Consider the following 14,102-nt stretch of genomic DNA (forward strand, 5'->3'; position numbering starts at 1 on the left):
CCCCTGCCCAAGCATCCTCCCCTCCCAGCTCCCAGCCCCGGCGATGGCTTGGCGTCTCCCTCCATCGTGAAAGAGAGAGTTGTGGAGGGGGCGGCTGCTGCGACGTCGCTCCCTCGGACGGCTGCCTCGCTCGGCCCGCCATCTGGATCCAGTTAGCTCTCTCGGCAGTAGGGCTGAGTCTCATTTCCTCCAACCAGTAATGTTATATAGGCAGTGATCCTGTTCTGCCCTAACATAATTGAAAATTATGTGTATTGTAGACTCGCAGCGCTGAAATGTAGACTCGTAAAAATCTGTGGCTCAGGTAGCCTGTGGAGATTGAATTTGGCACACAATGAAGCTTTTATGTAAAGTAAGAATTATAAGCCACCACATCAATATTGTGTTACAGGCATGACAATTCTTGGATGAGGAGGCCTTGAGTCAGGCTCGTCACCTTAAACAATGCTAATATTTCATACTTTATCAACGGGGCTGGCATTTTGAAGCCAGCAAATTGGGCTTTTTTTCTTTTGCAAATGTCCCACCGTTGAAGCTGTGGGCTCGTCAACTTGACGCAGGCGTTGGCTGCGGGCTCTGGCCCTCGCTTTATCTGACGGACAGAACATCTCGCCCTTGGCAGGGCCAGGATGCTGCTCTGGATCCTGGCCACTTGGTAGAGCTCATGGAAGTTGCTTTAATGACCCTTGCGTGTTACTGCTTTCTGTGGGGACTGTTTATTTTATTTTATTTTTTTTCCCCCACTGGTGGAAATGGAAGCTGTCCATGCGTGTGCTTGTGTGCAAAACTGAGCCCTCTGGGTTTGGACCATTGCTGCTGGGCTCCATGTGCATGTCCAAGAGGAGAAGCAGCTTTGGCTGCGTTTTAGCCTTTGCACTGTAAGGCTTCTTGGATCCTCTGTGGCAGGGGTGGGTAAGAGAAGGACTTCATAGAGAGTCCAAACTAAGGATTTTAAAAGCAGAAAAGCAAAATAGGGGTAAGATCTTCTGAAACTTTCATCTTGCACTTAGGCTGGTCAGCCTGGTGTGGGAGCACCTGTGCTGAAAGTACGGGCTCTTGTGGGATCAGGAGCAGAAGCAACCATACCTTCTTGCTCTGTTTCTTCTGAGGGAGTTTATTGCTAGTAAAAACCAGCAGAACTGACAGTCCTGAAGGCTTCGTAATCCCTGCAATAATTACTGACTGGATGGGGTCTGGTGTGAGCTTGCTCATGCTGCTGTGTCCGTGCCTCTCAGTCTGCCCTTGGGGTGCTCTCAGAGAAGCCCACGCGTTTCTTGGCCTGTCTTTTAGGACAGCTGCTGACCTGAGCTCCTTCATGGGTTGTCACGGTTGTAGGAATATTCCAGGGTTGCTCGTGACCATGGAGTGGTCATGGAAAAATGAGGGTGGTTGGTTTATTTTGGTGGGTAACGGCTTAGTGGCTGTTTCCTGAAACGCCACTGGTTGAGCTGGCAGGCTCCTGTAAGTGTTTTAGCTGTGGCAGCAGTAACTTCTCACTCTCTGGAATGGTTGTGGAGTTTGAAACAGAGTCATGTACCGTGAGGCACACATCCTGTGAGGACGTTTTCCTTGGAAGAAGGGAGAAATACTTCACTAGCTGGCTGAAAAACCTGAGGAAGCTGGTAGTAGCTGCGACCCATCAGGAACTTTTCTGCGAATTCATATGCCCCGTTATGTGGCGGTGTTACAATCACTGTCTAAGACAACTGATGGACTTCTAAAAAGGTAGCAGTTGACTGGTTTAATAGTGCCATCCGCAAATCTGAAATGTATCAAATTTCCCCTCAAGTTAAGAAGCTCTCAGTCAGCTTAGGTTTGGGGTTCATTTTCTGTGCACTTGGGTTGCATTTTTAAGTACTTCTTTGAAACCACAAAGGGTTAGAAAGTTACTTTAACATCATCTCAGCTTTAAAATTTATGTTGTGGTCACCTATATTGAAAAGCAGGGATTTGATACAAATGATCAAGTATCTGGAGGCTTACAATCAAGTCGTAAGAGTTAGAAATGTCGCTTATGGTAGACTAGTTCTGGTTTGTTTGGGTTTTATTTCTTGTTTTTAAGAAGTGCTGAAACATTCTGGTCCACATTGCACAAATCCCAAATGTGAAGATGAATAAAAACAAAACTTCTTGGAACTTGAGGAACTCGTATGGGGCACAAATCCAGAGTATGGGTTTGTTTATTTGCATTCCAGTAGCTCAGAAATCTCAGGCCCTCCAAGTGATGGGAATTGGTAATGCATCCTCCTGCTGACTCCTGCCTTTGGTCACCTTGGTGCCCAGGGTCTTGCAGCAAACTTGCTAGCAAATGTTTTGCATACGTGAGCAAATGTGATAGTGATGTGCTGAAAGCATGGAACCAGATCTCCTTCCTTCCTTCGTGGAGATTTAGATACGGCTTCCGTTGTTTGCCTAGGGTGGCGGGGGTTGTTTGTGTGTGGCTCTCCTTCAAGATTACTCTTAAAAAAAATAAAAATGAAATGGGTAAACATAACTATTTCTCTAGAAATTTTCTAGGAATACATCTGTTAGGTCAACCAGAGACTAGTGGTAAATAGGATCTTCCGCAGTGGCCTGCTCTATGCGTACAGCTGCTTTTCTTAGTTCTGGGAGGGGGCCGAAGGTATGTGGCAGTACGCATTTCTTCCAGCACGATATAGGGCTTTTAGAGATAACGTATTAACCAGTATGCCTAATTGGCACAGTGCAGCACCATGTGGAGAGAAAAGCTTGGGCTGAAATTATATTTAGATATACTGCGTGGAAGTGTATTTGGGCTAACTAATTTCTCTGCAGGGCTGCTTTTGGTCAGAATCGAGCACTTCTGATGCGGCAACCTGGGTACCAGCTCGAGACTTCACCTGTTTGGTGGAAGCCTTGAGCTCTGCTGTGGGATCTGGCTGGGGTGCAGTCACTCCACCAGTGAGAGGACACGCATGCCCGAGAGCAGAAGTTTTAGTCGATATTTGATGCCAGTTAAATCCGTGGGAACGTTCTGCTCCTTTTTGAAGTCGTTAAGCTTTTTTTGCTTTTGAATCAACACCCCCTTACGCTGCAGACTCCGCTGCCTGCATGTATTCAGCCTATCTGCCGATGCCTGTGACATAAAGAAGTTGTGGCTATCCCCGAGCGCCTGGCCAGCGCAGCTGAGCCTGAGTGCACCAGCCTGTATTCTGTCTTGCACATCATCAACGGGAGAGCTTATTAAATTTGGCCTTGTAATTGAGTAAGTTACACTGTGCAAGTCCCTTAAGGGCTGTTCGACAGAAGATTTCCCTCCTGGTGATGATGAGCAAGAAGAAAATAATCCATGGTGACTTCCAGAAACGGTGAAAAGTAGAGAAAATAGACGCTAAGACCCAGCAGTACTGGGTCTTTTTGGGGTAGACCTCTGTCTTTAGGGCTAATACAGTGCTGGGAAACCGGAAGACTTGGCATGGTGCATTTGTTGAAAGAAGGCTGACAGATGATCCATTAAATAATGAGATCATATTTTTAACCCATGATATGTGTTTTCGCTCTCCTGATACTGATAATCTACCTTCCCCTCCCTTGTCCCATTCTCTCCATGGTTTTGGTATTTTGTTTCTGTGTCGGTTTTATTCTTCTTCTAGATTTGCTACAATTAATAAAATCAATGTAATACTGTCATTGCAATCTACTTTATTTTCTTATTCCTGAACTGTAATGTGGTGGTATGAAATTGTTAGTGTTCTGCACAGATTTTGTCTCCACAAACATGCAAAGACGTCTTAATTTTTGTTTCAGTTCCTTGCATAAATTTTAATTTATATCTTTTTACCCATGTTACCTAAGATTTGTTATTTTTTTTTGCCTTTCTTTTCTGAACTCATTTTTCTTTCCCCATTTTTGTTTCCTCCATCCAGTATCTGCAGATGAAATGGCCACTGCTTGATGTTCAGGCAGGGAGCCTTCAGAGTAGACAAGCCCTCAAGGATGCTAGGTCTCCATCTCCAGCACACATTGTTGTAAGTAAACGCAGAAAGATGTTCTTCCTTTGTTTTTTAAAAAAAAAAGGCATTTGACATTAATGGCATTGGTTGTCATCAGTTTTCTTTTACACAAACCAAAAGAGAAATACTTCAAAACAAACAAAAACCCTAAAGAGCCCATAGTAAAAGGAGGGAATACATTTGCTATTGCTGGGCTGTTTATGAAATTATCATCCATGTGGCTCGCAGGAGAGCAGAGAGTTGAAAATGCTCTAAATTTACACACTGCAGAATTACTTAGTGGCAGTAAAGTCCGATCAGGCTGGTTTAAACATCTGACAATGTTGAACTGAAGAGAATGAAGAGAAACTTTTGGAAAGCATTAAAAAAAAAAAAAAAAACCAAGCCTGTTCTTTGGCCTTTACTAAAAAATTCTTTTCTTATTGCAAAATCTTGAATGAAAGTTTGGGAGAGTTGGTCAGCATTTTACCTGGTTGAAGGTCAACAGAGCCAAGCTCAACAGAGCTCATGCCCCTTTGTGTTGTGATGACTTCTCATTCAGTAAAAAGTGTTATCAGATGTTTATTACTTACCTGTAAAATATAAAACTCTCTTCATAGTAAGTAGCATTGCTAAAAATAGCTTTTTTTATTAACTTCTCAGTTAAATTTTCAGTTCTCGGTTAAATTTTCTTGCCTTTATTGTAAAAACAATGTTGAGTTTGAAATGTTGAATACAAATTTGCATGAGAGGGATTTGGGGTTTTATTTTACTTTATAAAATAGCATCCATAGAGGTCTAAAAGGAAACTGTTTGTTTATATGGTGTTATGCAAGAGGGGCGGTAGGCATTGGCCCATCGTCACCCATAGCCGGTGTAACTGCTATCTGAGGTTAAGGAGCATCTTAGCTCAGAGCGTTTATCTGGGAAATTTACCTCTTGAGAAGATGGCACGTAGTGGCTTAGAATATTTCTTCTGAAATACTTTATCATCAAGTTTTAAATTTTTTTTTTTTTTAAAACCAAAACTTTTTTATAACCAATGGATAACAAGTTGAATCCCAGGAAAAGAAACATTGCATGTTCTTCATCTTTTGTTATACAGTCTAAAGCTGATGTAGCTGGTAGATCATGCAAGGTGCACGTTTGTTTTGTTAGAAATCTAAAATCATACTAAATATTTTTGAGGAGCTTCTTATTCCATTGTTGTCTCTTTAACTTGAGAAGTTTCAGCCCTTTGCTATGTCTTAGTTTTTTTATTTAAAAAGAAGAAACGTTTCCTATCTTTTAGAGTTTGTAGCTTCTAAACCAGCCCCTCAGTATGGCAGCGAGCGATGGGCACAGGACTGGTATTTGCTTAGTCGATACGTAGCGCTGGTTGCTTCACGTTTTCAGAATGACTTCGCTTTTCCTTCCCATCCACTTGGGCTGTCACTGGAGGAAGAGATCAGAGAAAATGTGTTAGGCTGGTTATTTAGAAATCTACAGTCATCAAAACCTGCCATCATCTTATTCTTAATAAGAAAAGAACCAAAGTAGCTTCCTTATTTTAATTCCTTTTTTTACTGCTGTGCCCAAGGACCAGCACGGGGGACGGAGCGTTCCCCGGGCTCTGGGGCCGGCGTGGTGGACCAGTGTTGGGCTTGCAGGAGGTGATGGCAAGGGAGCAGGAGGTTTCTGCTGCATAGTTGCAGTCTGGAAAAGCAGGCTGAGTTTGGTGGGTAGCTTTGCTGGAGATCACCTGCGCTTCCCAGTGCTGAGCATCTGCTGTCCCCGAAGCCTCCTGCTGCACAGGAGAGCAGGCGCTTGCCTTTAAAAGCCAAAGCAGCTCGTTGTGCTGGGGGGCTGGCTGGCGTCCTGGCTCCCCTGGCCCTCTCTAGCCCCTCCAGCTGGGTGCAGGTGAGGTGGAGGCAAGTGGACAACACAAATACACACAAAAAAAGGGATCAAAAATCACAATAATTTTGGAAAATAAAGAGAAACCTGTTTCCAGGGAGGCTGAGGTTGTTCTGCCTTGTATTTTGACCATTTATGGGGTTCTTATGGGTCTCTTTAAAAGCTGTTTCACTCTGCTGTTCAATAAAAAGCATATTTACCATAGCAACCACTTAGGCCGTGAGGAACATATACTACCTCCGAGATGGAGGCCACCTTCCAAAAGAGCCACAGCTGGCATCTGTAATGTGATCTTTTGTGCTACTTACAATGTTGGAGGGAGAGGAGGAGGAGGGAGTGCAGGGGGGAGCAGTGGGGTTTTTTGCGGGGCGGGGTGGGGGGGTGTTCTGCAAGGTTTACTGTTTATTTCTATCAGCAAACTGTTTTGCCTTGTTCTGTTAAAGTAAATAAATAAGGGGCAGCTTTTTCCACCCTTTTTCCTGGCATCCACCCCAGGCCACATTCATTCTGTGGAGTAAAAATGGTCTTATTTTTGGTAAATAAAGTTAGAGCGGGTAATGGCTTTTGGGGGAGATGAAGTGGCTGCAGATGCCAGTTGGCCTGGGATGTGTCAGACTTCTCTGGTGTCCCTGTTCCTCACTGCTGTGCCCGCCCACAGCACCTGAGACCTGGCCGCTCTTGCATGAGGCTCTACACCCATTTCTGCATACGTGAAAATGCAGTTAAATCTTTTTATGGAACAATGAGGGGTATTTCATGAGCATGCTGATGTTTCTGTGCGAGTGTAATGTGTTAACGTATAGGGATAGAAACTGGTTCTCCACCCACGTTGCAGTGTCTTGTCTACCTACCAAGTGTACCTATGCCAGTTTTTCATCTTGAAATCAGTTTTGCTGCCCTGAAGATCTGTAGGAAGATGCTAACACCTGCAAATACTTTCTTATCTTTCCCCTATCTCTGAAATCAGGATTTCAGGCTAATCTTTATAGCTAGATTACAAAGAGAGGAAGGGGGGGGGTGGTGGTTCTTTTTTTTTTCCCCTTTCCTTTTTCCTTTCTTTTTTCTTTTTTAATGTTCTTGCTTCTCAGTGCTTGGCTGTGACTACCACAAGCTCTGTGTCAGGGCTGCAGCCTTTACGCCCAGCTCCGATGAAACTCCCTTTGGATTCAGCGTGGGTTTTTAGCTAAACGACTCAAGGATGCAGAACATGGCTGTCTATAATGTCTTAAGTAAAGTCTGTACTATTTGTCAGCTGTCCTCCTTTCAGATTTGTTTAAGAACATTAAGTTAAGACTACAAAAATTGAAGCAAAAGACCAGCATGAATAATTTGGCTGGATTGCCCCCAGTGCTGAGGGCTGGGTTAATACTGCTTTTCATGGTGCTTGAGAGAGTCTCCAAGGCCCATAATGAGAAACAGAATATTAAACTGAAATTATGTTCAGCATGTCTTGAGGAAGGTACAGCATGAGGCTCCGTTTAAAACCAATGCATTTATTTGCATTTAGGTGCTTCACTCATCTTGTGAGACTCTTGCATCTTGCTCTGGCACAGTCGTGCTGCTTATCTGTGTCCAAAGGTGAAAGAAAACTGGGGGAAAAATTGTTTTAATAGTACGCTATTAAGCTTGCTAGCTCAAAATTTTGAATTCAGCCTGTGGATAGTACTATTATGAGGCTGGGATTTTTTAAGGGTTTTTATGGTTATTTCCCCTTTTTTCCCTGACCTTTGATTTCATTGAAGGTATTAAGACTTTGTAAAAGAGTTTTAGCAGGAAGTTTTTGGGCATAAAGCAGACCTCAGGTGGGTGCCTTGCATGCTTCTCTAAGCGGGTGGGGTGCTAGTTTTTCCTGAAATCCCATGTTCAACGTGCACCTGATCTGCTCCACGCGTGTGCCGCCAGCGTGGTGATAAGGACGAGATCTGGGTGCCCTAGGGATTCTCGCATTAAAATTTTTTGTCGTGGTGTGGACAGGCAAGTGAAAAGGAGCATGGTATGTCTGCACAAGGATCTCCAAAATCTCACTACAGAAAGCAAGCTCCTTTAAAACATTTTCTATCTACGCACGCATTCGTACAACCTTAAGGAGAAAAACAGTGCTGTTCTTCCCTGTTCTCTGCAAAGTAAATACTCTGACTCAGCCATACCCTGTTTTGGGCAGGAGTATGGGTGAAAGACCGGTCCCGGGTTCCTGCCTCTTGCTGTCTCGGCTGTACAGAGACTTTTTTTTTAGCTTCCTTTGTACCAGGCAAAAACATTCGAAACCCAAAATGGTGGTGGTTTGGTACAGTATATTTCTTACAAAACAGTTAAAGGTTTAAAAAATTCCTGCGTTTTCTTCTGCAGGGAGGCCTTTTGAAGTAAATGTAAATGTTACCTTGGGGGAGGACTTCTAGTACTATTTGGCCTGGGTTTTCTAATATGTAATGAACAGAGCCATAAAGTAGACTGAATCCCCAAGAACAAAGAATCACTGTGCAGTAGTGTATCTAATTTTTTTCTTTTTCTTTCTTTCCCTTTTTTTTTTTGCTTAAGGAGGTAAAAATGTGTTTTCAAAACATAATGTGACAAGCAAAACTGAAGGCAAAACCATCTGAAATGTACTCTCTGTTCTCAGCCTCTTCGGTGTGCATAGACAGCAGGCATCTGGGACCGCTGGGTGGTTTGGAAGGATCAGGAGTTGTTTCCCAGAGCGGTTAGAATTGAAGCTGCACAGTCTGCCCTGCCTGGTCCCTAATTTCTTTGTCTTGAGTGGTTTGCACTTACATGCTTTGAAAGAAAAGACAAATACCTAGAAGTAATCATGAGGTTTATGTTAGCTAGATTTTAAAATTCACCTACAGGGTCCCATCAAACAGGCCAGAAGTGTGGGGTGCATCCAGACGTATGCGTGCTCCTGTATGTATGGAGCCATCTGGAAGCATAATCTTGCAACTTCCACTCGCAGTGCCCCAAGAGGGCTTTTAAAGCTCTTGCTTTGTTTGTCTTTAATATTTTGTTGTAGAGAGGCTGTTCTTCCTCTGCAGTAACCTCTTGAGATGTTCTTGGATTTCAGGCTGCATGTGCCCACGACGGGACACCCTCTTCCCTGGAGATTTGCAGGGCGATCCTCTGAGCACGCAGACTGTGTTGAGAGTTGCAGGGATGTGGTGGCGTTGTAGGGGGAAGGAGTTGGGCATCATTCATGTCAGTACCTGGTACTGAGAGCGGCACATACGTAGGGAGAAGGAGAGGGCTTTGTGTCTGAGCTGTACTGGTACCCTAGCAGTCCATTATGGCAGATAGGTCACACTTTGGTGCATGCACACAACACATAGATCCCAGAGACTCATGCTGCAGAAGTATCTGTGCAGACTTAATTGGAAAGCTCCTTTAGTGACTTTTCTCCTTTTTAAATGCTCTATACTTTATTTGGCTAATTGCTCTGGCAGTTGCAAAGTGAAAAAATGTTTCATTAATACATGCCCAAAAGTGTGCAAACATCTTGTCCTGAATTTTCAGAGCTGCGTGGAATTAAGCCACAGAACAAATTAAACTTGCTGAGAATTTCGTGGCTAAATCTTTCACCACTAACTCCTTTTGATTTTTTGTTGGAAAGGGTTGTGTTTAAAAAATCTGTGTTCAAACCTGAATGTTTAGGGCTAAGTATAGAATTCATCGACCAGCAGCCCAATAAAATTATTTTGGATGGAGTCCTATAAAACACACACATTATATTCAGTACCCACTAAATATGAATGGGAAGTCTAGTGCTTGGTTTGTGTAGAGCAAAAGAAGAAATGTGGACTCCTAAAAAGTAATTCATTTGGTAATTGGATATGTTTGCTAAACAGTTCAGACTTTAGGGGACTGCTTCATGCCGTTGTGTTTACTTGTGGCACAATGGCCATCCTTTACAGACCTTATTTAGGTACTGGAGGTAACCCCTCTGCTTTAACATCAAGACTGGGAGAACGTGCAGCCTTGTACCTCTAACTGTGAAGTGAGCAGGAATTTAATGCTTCTGCAAACATCAGTCAGCACTAAAGCACCTGCAGAAGACACCTTGGGGCTGGATTGACAGCTGGGATGAATTGTCACACTTGGTTGTAGTCAGGAGATCTGTGAGTAACTCCAAGAACTCTGAAGTATTTGGATGTTGGGATATTTCAGCTGTGAATAAATGCTGTAAAATGTATAGTACTGCCAAGCCCAATTGTTCTAGTATCATGAGTCAGGCCTCAAAAGATCATGAGGATTGGTGGGGGTTTTTTTGGTGTTGTTTTTGTTTGTTTTCTGTTTCTTAAATAATACATTTTGTATTCTCTTTATTTGTTCTCTGGTTCCTGAGCCTGCAGGGTATACTCCGCTCATTCTCAAACTTTTCTCTACAGCAGTTCAGGAGCTTGCTGTGTGCTGTAAGTGGAGGCTGAGGTTCCTCCCTAAACACTTGACTTCAAGGCTACCACACTTCAACAAAAATAGCAAGTATTGCTAGACTGGCTATAAAATCGTAGGAATTGGCAACCCTAAGCGTTGCTCCAGGAGAAGAAAGCTGAGTTAGGGGTGTTACGATATGCTCGCTGCAATCCGTTGAGCATCCGTTTCTTGTGAATTACCCAGCTGGACTTTGGGAGAACCTGGTCCTCAGTGCCTGTGAGGGCTCTGGTTCATGGGTACTGGGGTGGCTTGCCTTGAGATGGCTGCAGTGCTCCCTGCTCCCAGGCAGGGCCAGGCTTCTCTGACGTTACCGGAGACAGCTCAGCACGTCTTCCTGAAGCAGCAGGTTTATAGCCTAGGATATTGCAGCGAACCAGTATCAGTTTTGATTTCCTGTAGGGGCTGTGCTGCAGCTTCTGCCCCTGAGCTGGAGCACTGAGATTTGGCATTTTGGTTTGTCGTGGCACACCAAAATATATCTGGTATATGTCAGAGAGAGATATCTGAGTATTGAAACTCTCTGGGTGAGGGTGAAGCAAGACAAAAGCTTGCTCATCAGAGATCCTTAAGAAAGGCGTAACTATGCTGCCTTCAGGCTTCCCTCTTATATCTTTTGTTTATGAAATACCCACTATGTCCCAAATGCGACATAAATACGAGTGCCTTAAGTTCTGGTCCTTTCTGACCAGCTAGTTTGGGATACTGTAAAACTGCAGAGAGCAGCATTTCAAGGTGGAAACCTACACCGGGGAGATGGTTTAGGAGATCGTATTTTAGCACAGAGGAGCCCAAGCTGTATTTTGGATTCAGTCACGTGGCAGTTTGTTATGCTGGAGCATGCATGTTAAATTAACTTCTAGGGACTTGCATGGGCCTAAAATTAAGTATCAGCAAGCCATCAGCTCTCCTGCAGAAGTTATGCCGAGAGGAATGGAGAGAGTGCATACGGTCCGTCCCTTAAGCCCAGGGTGTGCACGAGGACTGCAGCAGCCGTGCGCGGCTTGGCAGCAGGCAAAGAGCTGTGGCAGTGCCGGGTGATGCTGGAGAGCCAGATGGGTGAGCCTGTCAGATCAAAGATGATGTGTACCGAGGGTGGCAGACTTGGCAGGACCGCTCGCTGCAGGTCCTTCTCCCCATGCGCCCTGTCTGCAGCTGAAGTTTGTGGCTGGATTCAATCTGGAGCTTAGAGAAGTAGGTATTGAATAATGCAACCTAGTTTGGAGCCAGGACCTGTGCCGACTGGAGCAAGAGCAGCCATCATGTGCAGAGCAGAAGATTTAATGGGTATGATATGGCCCCGGCACTGGTTTTGCCCAAATTTCTGGAACCGCAGTCTTCCATTTCCAGTAGGGCTTTGGGCTTATTGACACAGAGCGGAAAAGCCCAAATATGCAGTTGAAGTAGCTGTCTCAGAATAACTCTTCCTCATTATCTCTCCATGCGGCCACTCTTATTCAGCAGTAAGAGGTCCTTTGTGTGGTTTAGCTTAATCCGCTTTGGAAACGGATTAAGCTAAATCTCACAAAGAAACTCTTAGTGCTGAATAACAGTGTCCACACGGAGAGATAATTCGAAATAGTTGTTCTGCATTTTTCAATTCACACTTGAGCCCTTGCACAAAAACTTCCCCATGCAGACTAGCCCACTTGAATAGGAACCTCCTATTTTCTGTCTAAACAAGGTCTGTGTACTGTGTCCAGGTGCTGTAGTAAAGAAAACAGCATGTGTTTATCATTAAAAAGAAAGGAAGGAAGCTGGCATTGCTGGGCTCAGGACCATTTGTTTGCCAAGTTGCTCAAGCCTGGGATTATTGCTCTTCTCACCAGTTCATGCAGTTTGGGATTATATTATTCATGGGATACTTCACTTTCTGGACTGTATAGGCATCTGTACTCTCTCCTGTGGAAGAAACTGGAGTTGCCTAGTAAGCTACCACATAAAGAGAAGGAAGGATGCCTTCTCCTCTGTCCTATGCAGACCTATTTGGCAAGGGGCAGACCCATTTTGGAAAGCCTTTGGAGAGTTAGAGATGTTGCAAATAACAAGGAGTGAAGCCTTCGTAAAACAATCTCCCACCCCTAATCTCTCCCCAAGCCATGTTCTGTGCCTAATTTTACAAAACTAAGCTAGAAATTTTTGTCAAACAGACTTTGCTTTGAATCCGCAGCAGGCTAGTTGCAGGGGTCTGGTGCCAGGGGACCTTGCCTTGAAGCTTCGCTTGTACCTGACAAATACGGGTGAGCAACATCACTCAGCACTTTCCTGAAATGGGGAAACATTGCTCATTCCTCTGTTTTACCAGTGCGGCCAGAAAGATGTTAAGTAACTTTCCCAAGGTGATTTTGAGAAACTGATGATTTTCACATCTGCATTTCAGAGCAAAAGAACTCCTGCAGCCCCACAGGAAAAACAAAAAAAGAAACTGAAGTAGTTTTTGAAATCTAAACCTAAAATCCTAGCTATATCAGACCTTAGAGGAAAATTACTTTTGTTGCTATTAAGATCCTGCATATCCATGCGTGCTTCTGTCAGATGTACTTTAGGTCTCATCTCTTGGAATTAGGAAGTTTGGAGGAGCTGAACCAGTTCTTCCTCTACCCCAGCAAGCAGTAGCTTTGCAGCCAGGCTTGCTTGTGCAGGAATGATATATACGTAATGAGGGATAGGCTGGTAGGGGGTCCTGGGCATGCATGGTTTGCACCCATATGTGTGTGTATACAAGAGGAAGAGTGCTTTCTGACTAGCCTCCCTGATGGAATTAAGAAGTAACCAAATTGTTGGGTTGGGGTTTTTTTTGTGTTTTTGCAACCCTACCCCTCTGCTGTTTTCTTGGTGCAAATTAAGGACTTGGTGGTGTCCCTGGGCCTTGCAGTGCTAGTCTGCAGAAAGAGGTGGATCTGTGCTAGTTTCCTAGGAGAGGCAAGCGGTTCTCTAACACGCGTTTTTCCTGTTGGCAAGACTCAAAGACTTCTCCACTACTATTACTGTGGAAACTAGCTTCCCCTTCCCCTTCCTTTTTTACTTTTTAGGCCTTGATTCAAGAAATCATTAAACGTGAGCTGATGTCCATCTGTGTTTAGGACAACATTTAAGTGTGTGCTCAAAGTATTTTCTTGTATAGTGACACTCTTCTGAGTTGGGGTGCTGGAATTGAGCATTTATATGAAACAAAGCCCCTTCCTCAGAGATGGTCATGGCTTCTGCCTGTGCCCCAGCTAGCAAATACTGAGAAAGGAAAGGGACAGAGAGAAAGAATAGCGTGTCCCGAGCTCTTCTTCCCTGGACCTTGTCCTTGTGCTGACCTATTTCTTCCCAGGGCTAAGGCTGTAGGAGAAGGAGGCACCCCTGAAGGAGGCTTTTGGTCTCTTGTTGCTCATCTGCCCACTGGGAAATGCATGAAATCTCCCCATGGTCTCCTCCCCTGGCTGGAAAGGTAGTGTTGGAGAGGAAAGACAGAACAAGATTTTTCCCCGTTGTATGCCCGCAGAGCTCTGCGATGTCAGTATTGTGTGTTACGGGGATGCGACTGCCCTGTAATAAGGAAATGGTATTTTATGGAGGAAGGCAGGCTGAAGGGACCTGAAAGCCTCCAGACTTTCTTAGTGTGCATTTACAGCTGTGAATGCTTTTCCTGCCAAGCAGCTGCATGGAAGCAGTATCATTAGAAAACCCCAAATGGTTGCAGCGCACGGAGTTTTCCCTGGCGGCAGAACTTCTGTTGCTGCATGTTGGGCATGTCTACATGATTAATTAATATGAAGCAAGCAAGGGTTTGAATTGCTAAAGCCGTAGCTGCTACACGTTGACTCCCCATCTTGATGCTTTTCAGGCATG

The 14,102-nt window shown here is 44.3% G+C and overlaps 1 protein-coding gene across 8 annotated transcripts in view; it reads left to right on the forward strand.

Annotated features, from left to right (window-relative positions):
- Nucleotides 1–14,102, forward strand: part of TCF7L2 (transcription factor 7 like 2) — a 179,288-nt gene that overhangs the window by 59,939 nt on the left and 105,247 nt on the right. For 7 of the 8 annotated variants that reach the window (XM_059821221.1, XM_059821222.1, XM_059821223.1 and 4 more), the window contains exon 4: nucleotides 3,888–3,989. The exons of the other annotated variant lie outside the window; for it this stretch is intronic. In XM_059821221.1, the coding sequence (XP_059677204.1) occupies nucleotides 3,888–3,989 (102 nt within the window). The remainder of the gene's footprint in view (nucleotides 1–3,887; nucleotides 3,990–14,102) is intronic. 8 annotated transcript variants of the gene reach the window in all.

Source organism: Gavia stellata, chromosome 9 (assembly GCF_030936135.1).
Source record: "Gavia stellata isolate bGavSte3 chromosome 9, bGavSte3.hap2, whole genome shotgun sequence".
Classification (NCBI taxonomy): Eukaryota; Metazoa; Chordata; class Aves; order Gaviiformes; family Gaviidae; genus Gavia; species Gavia stellata.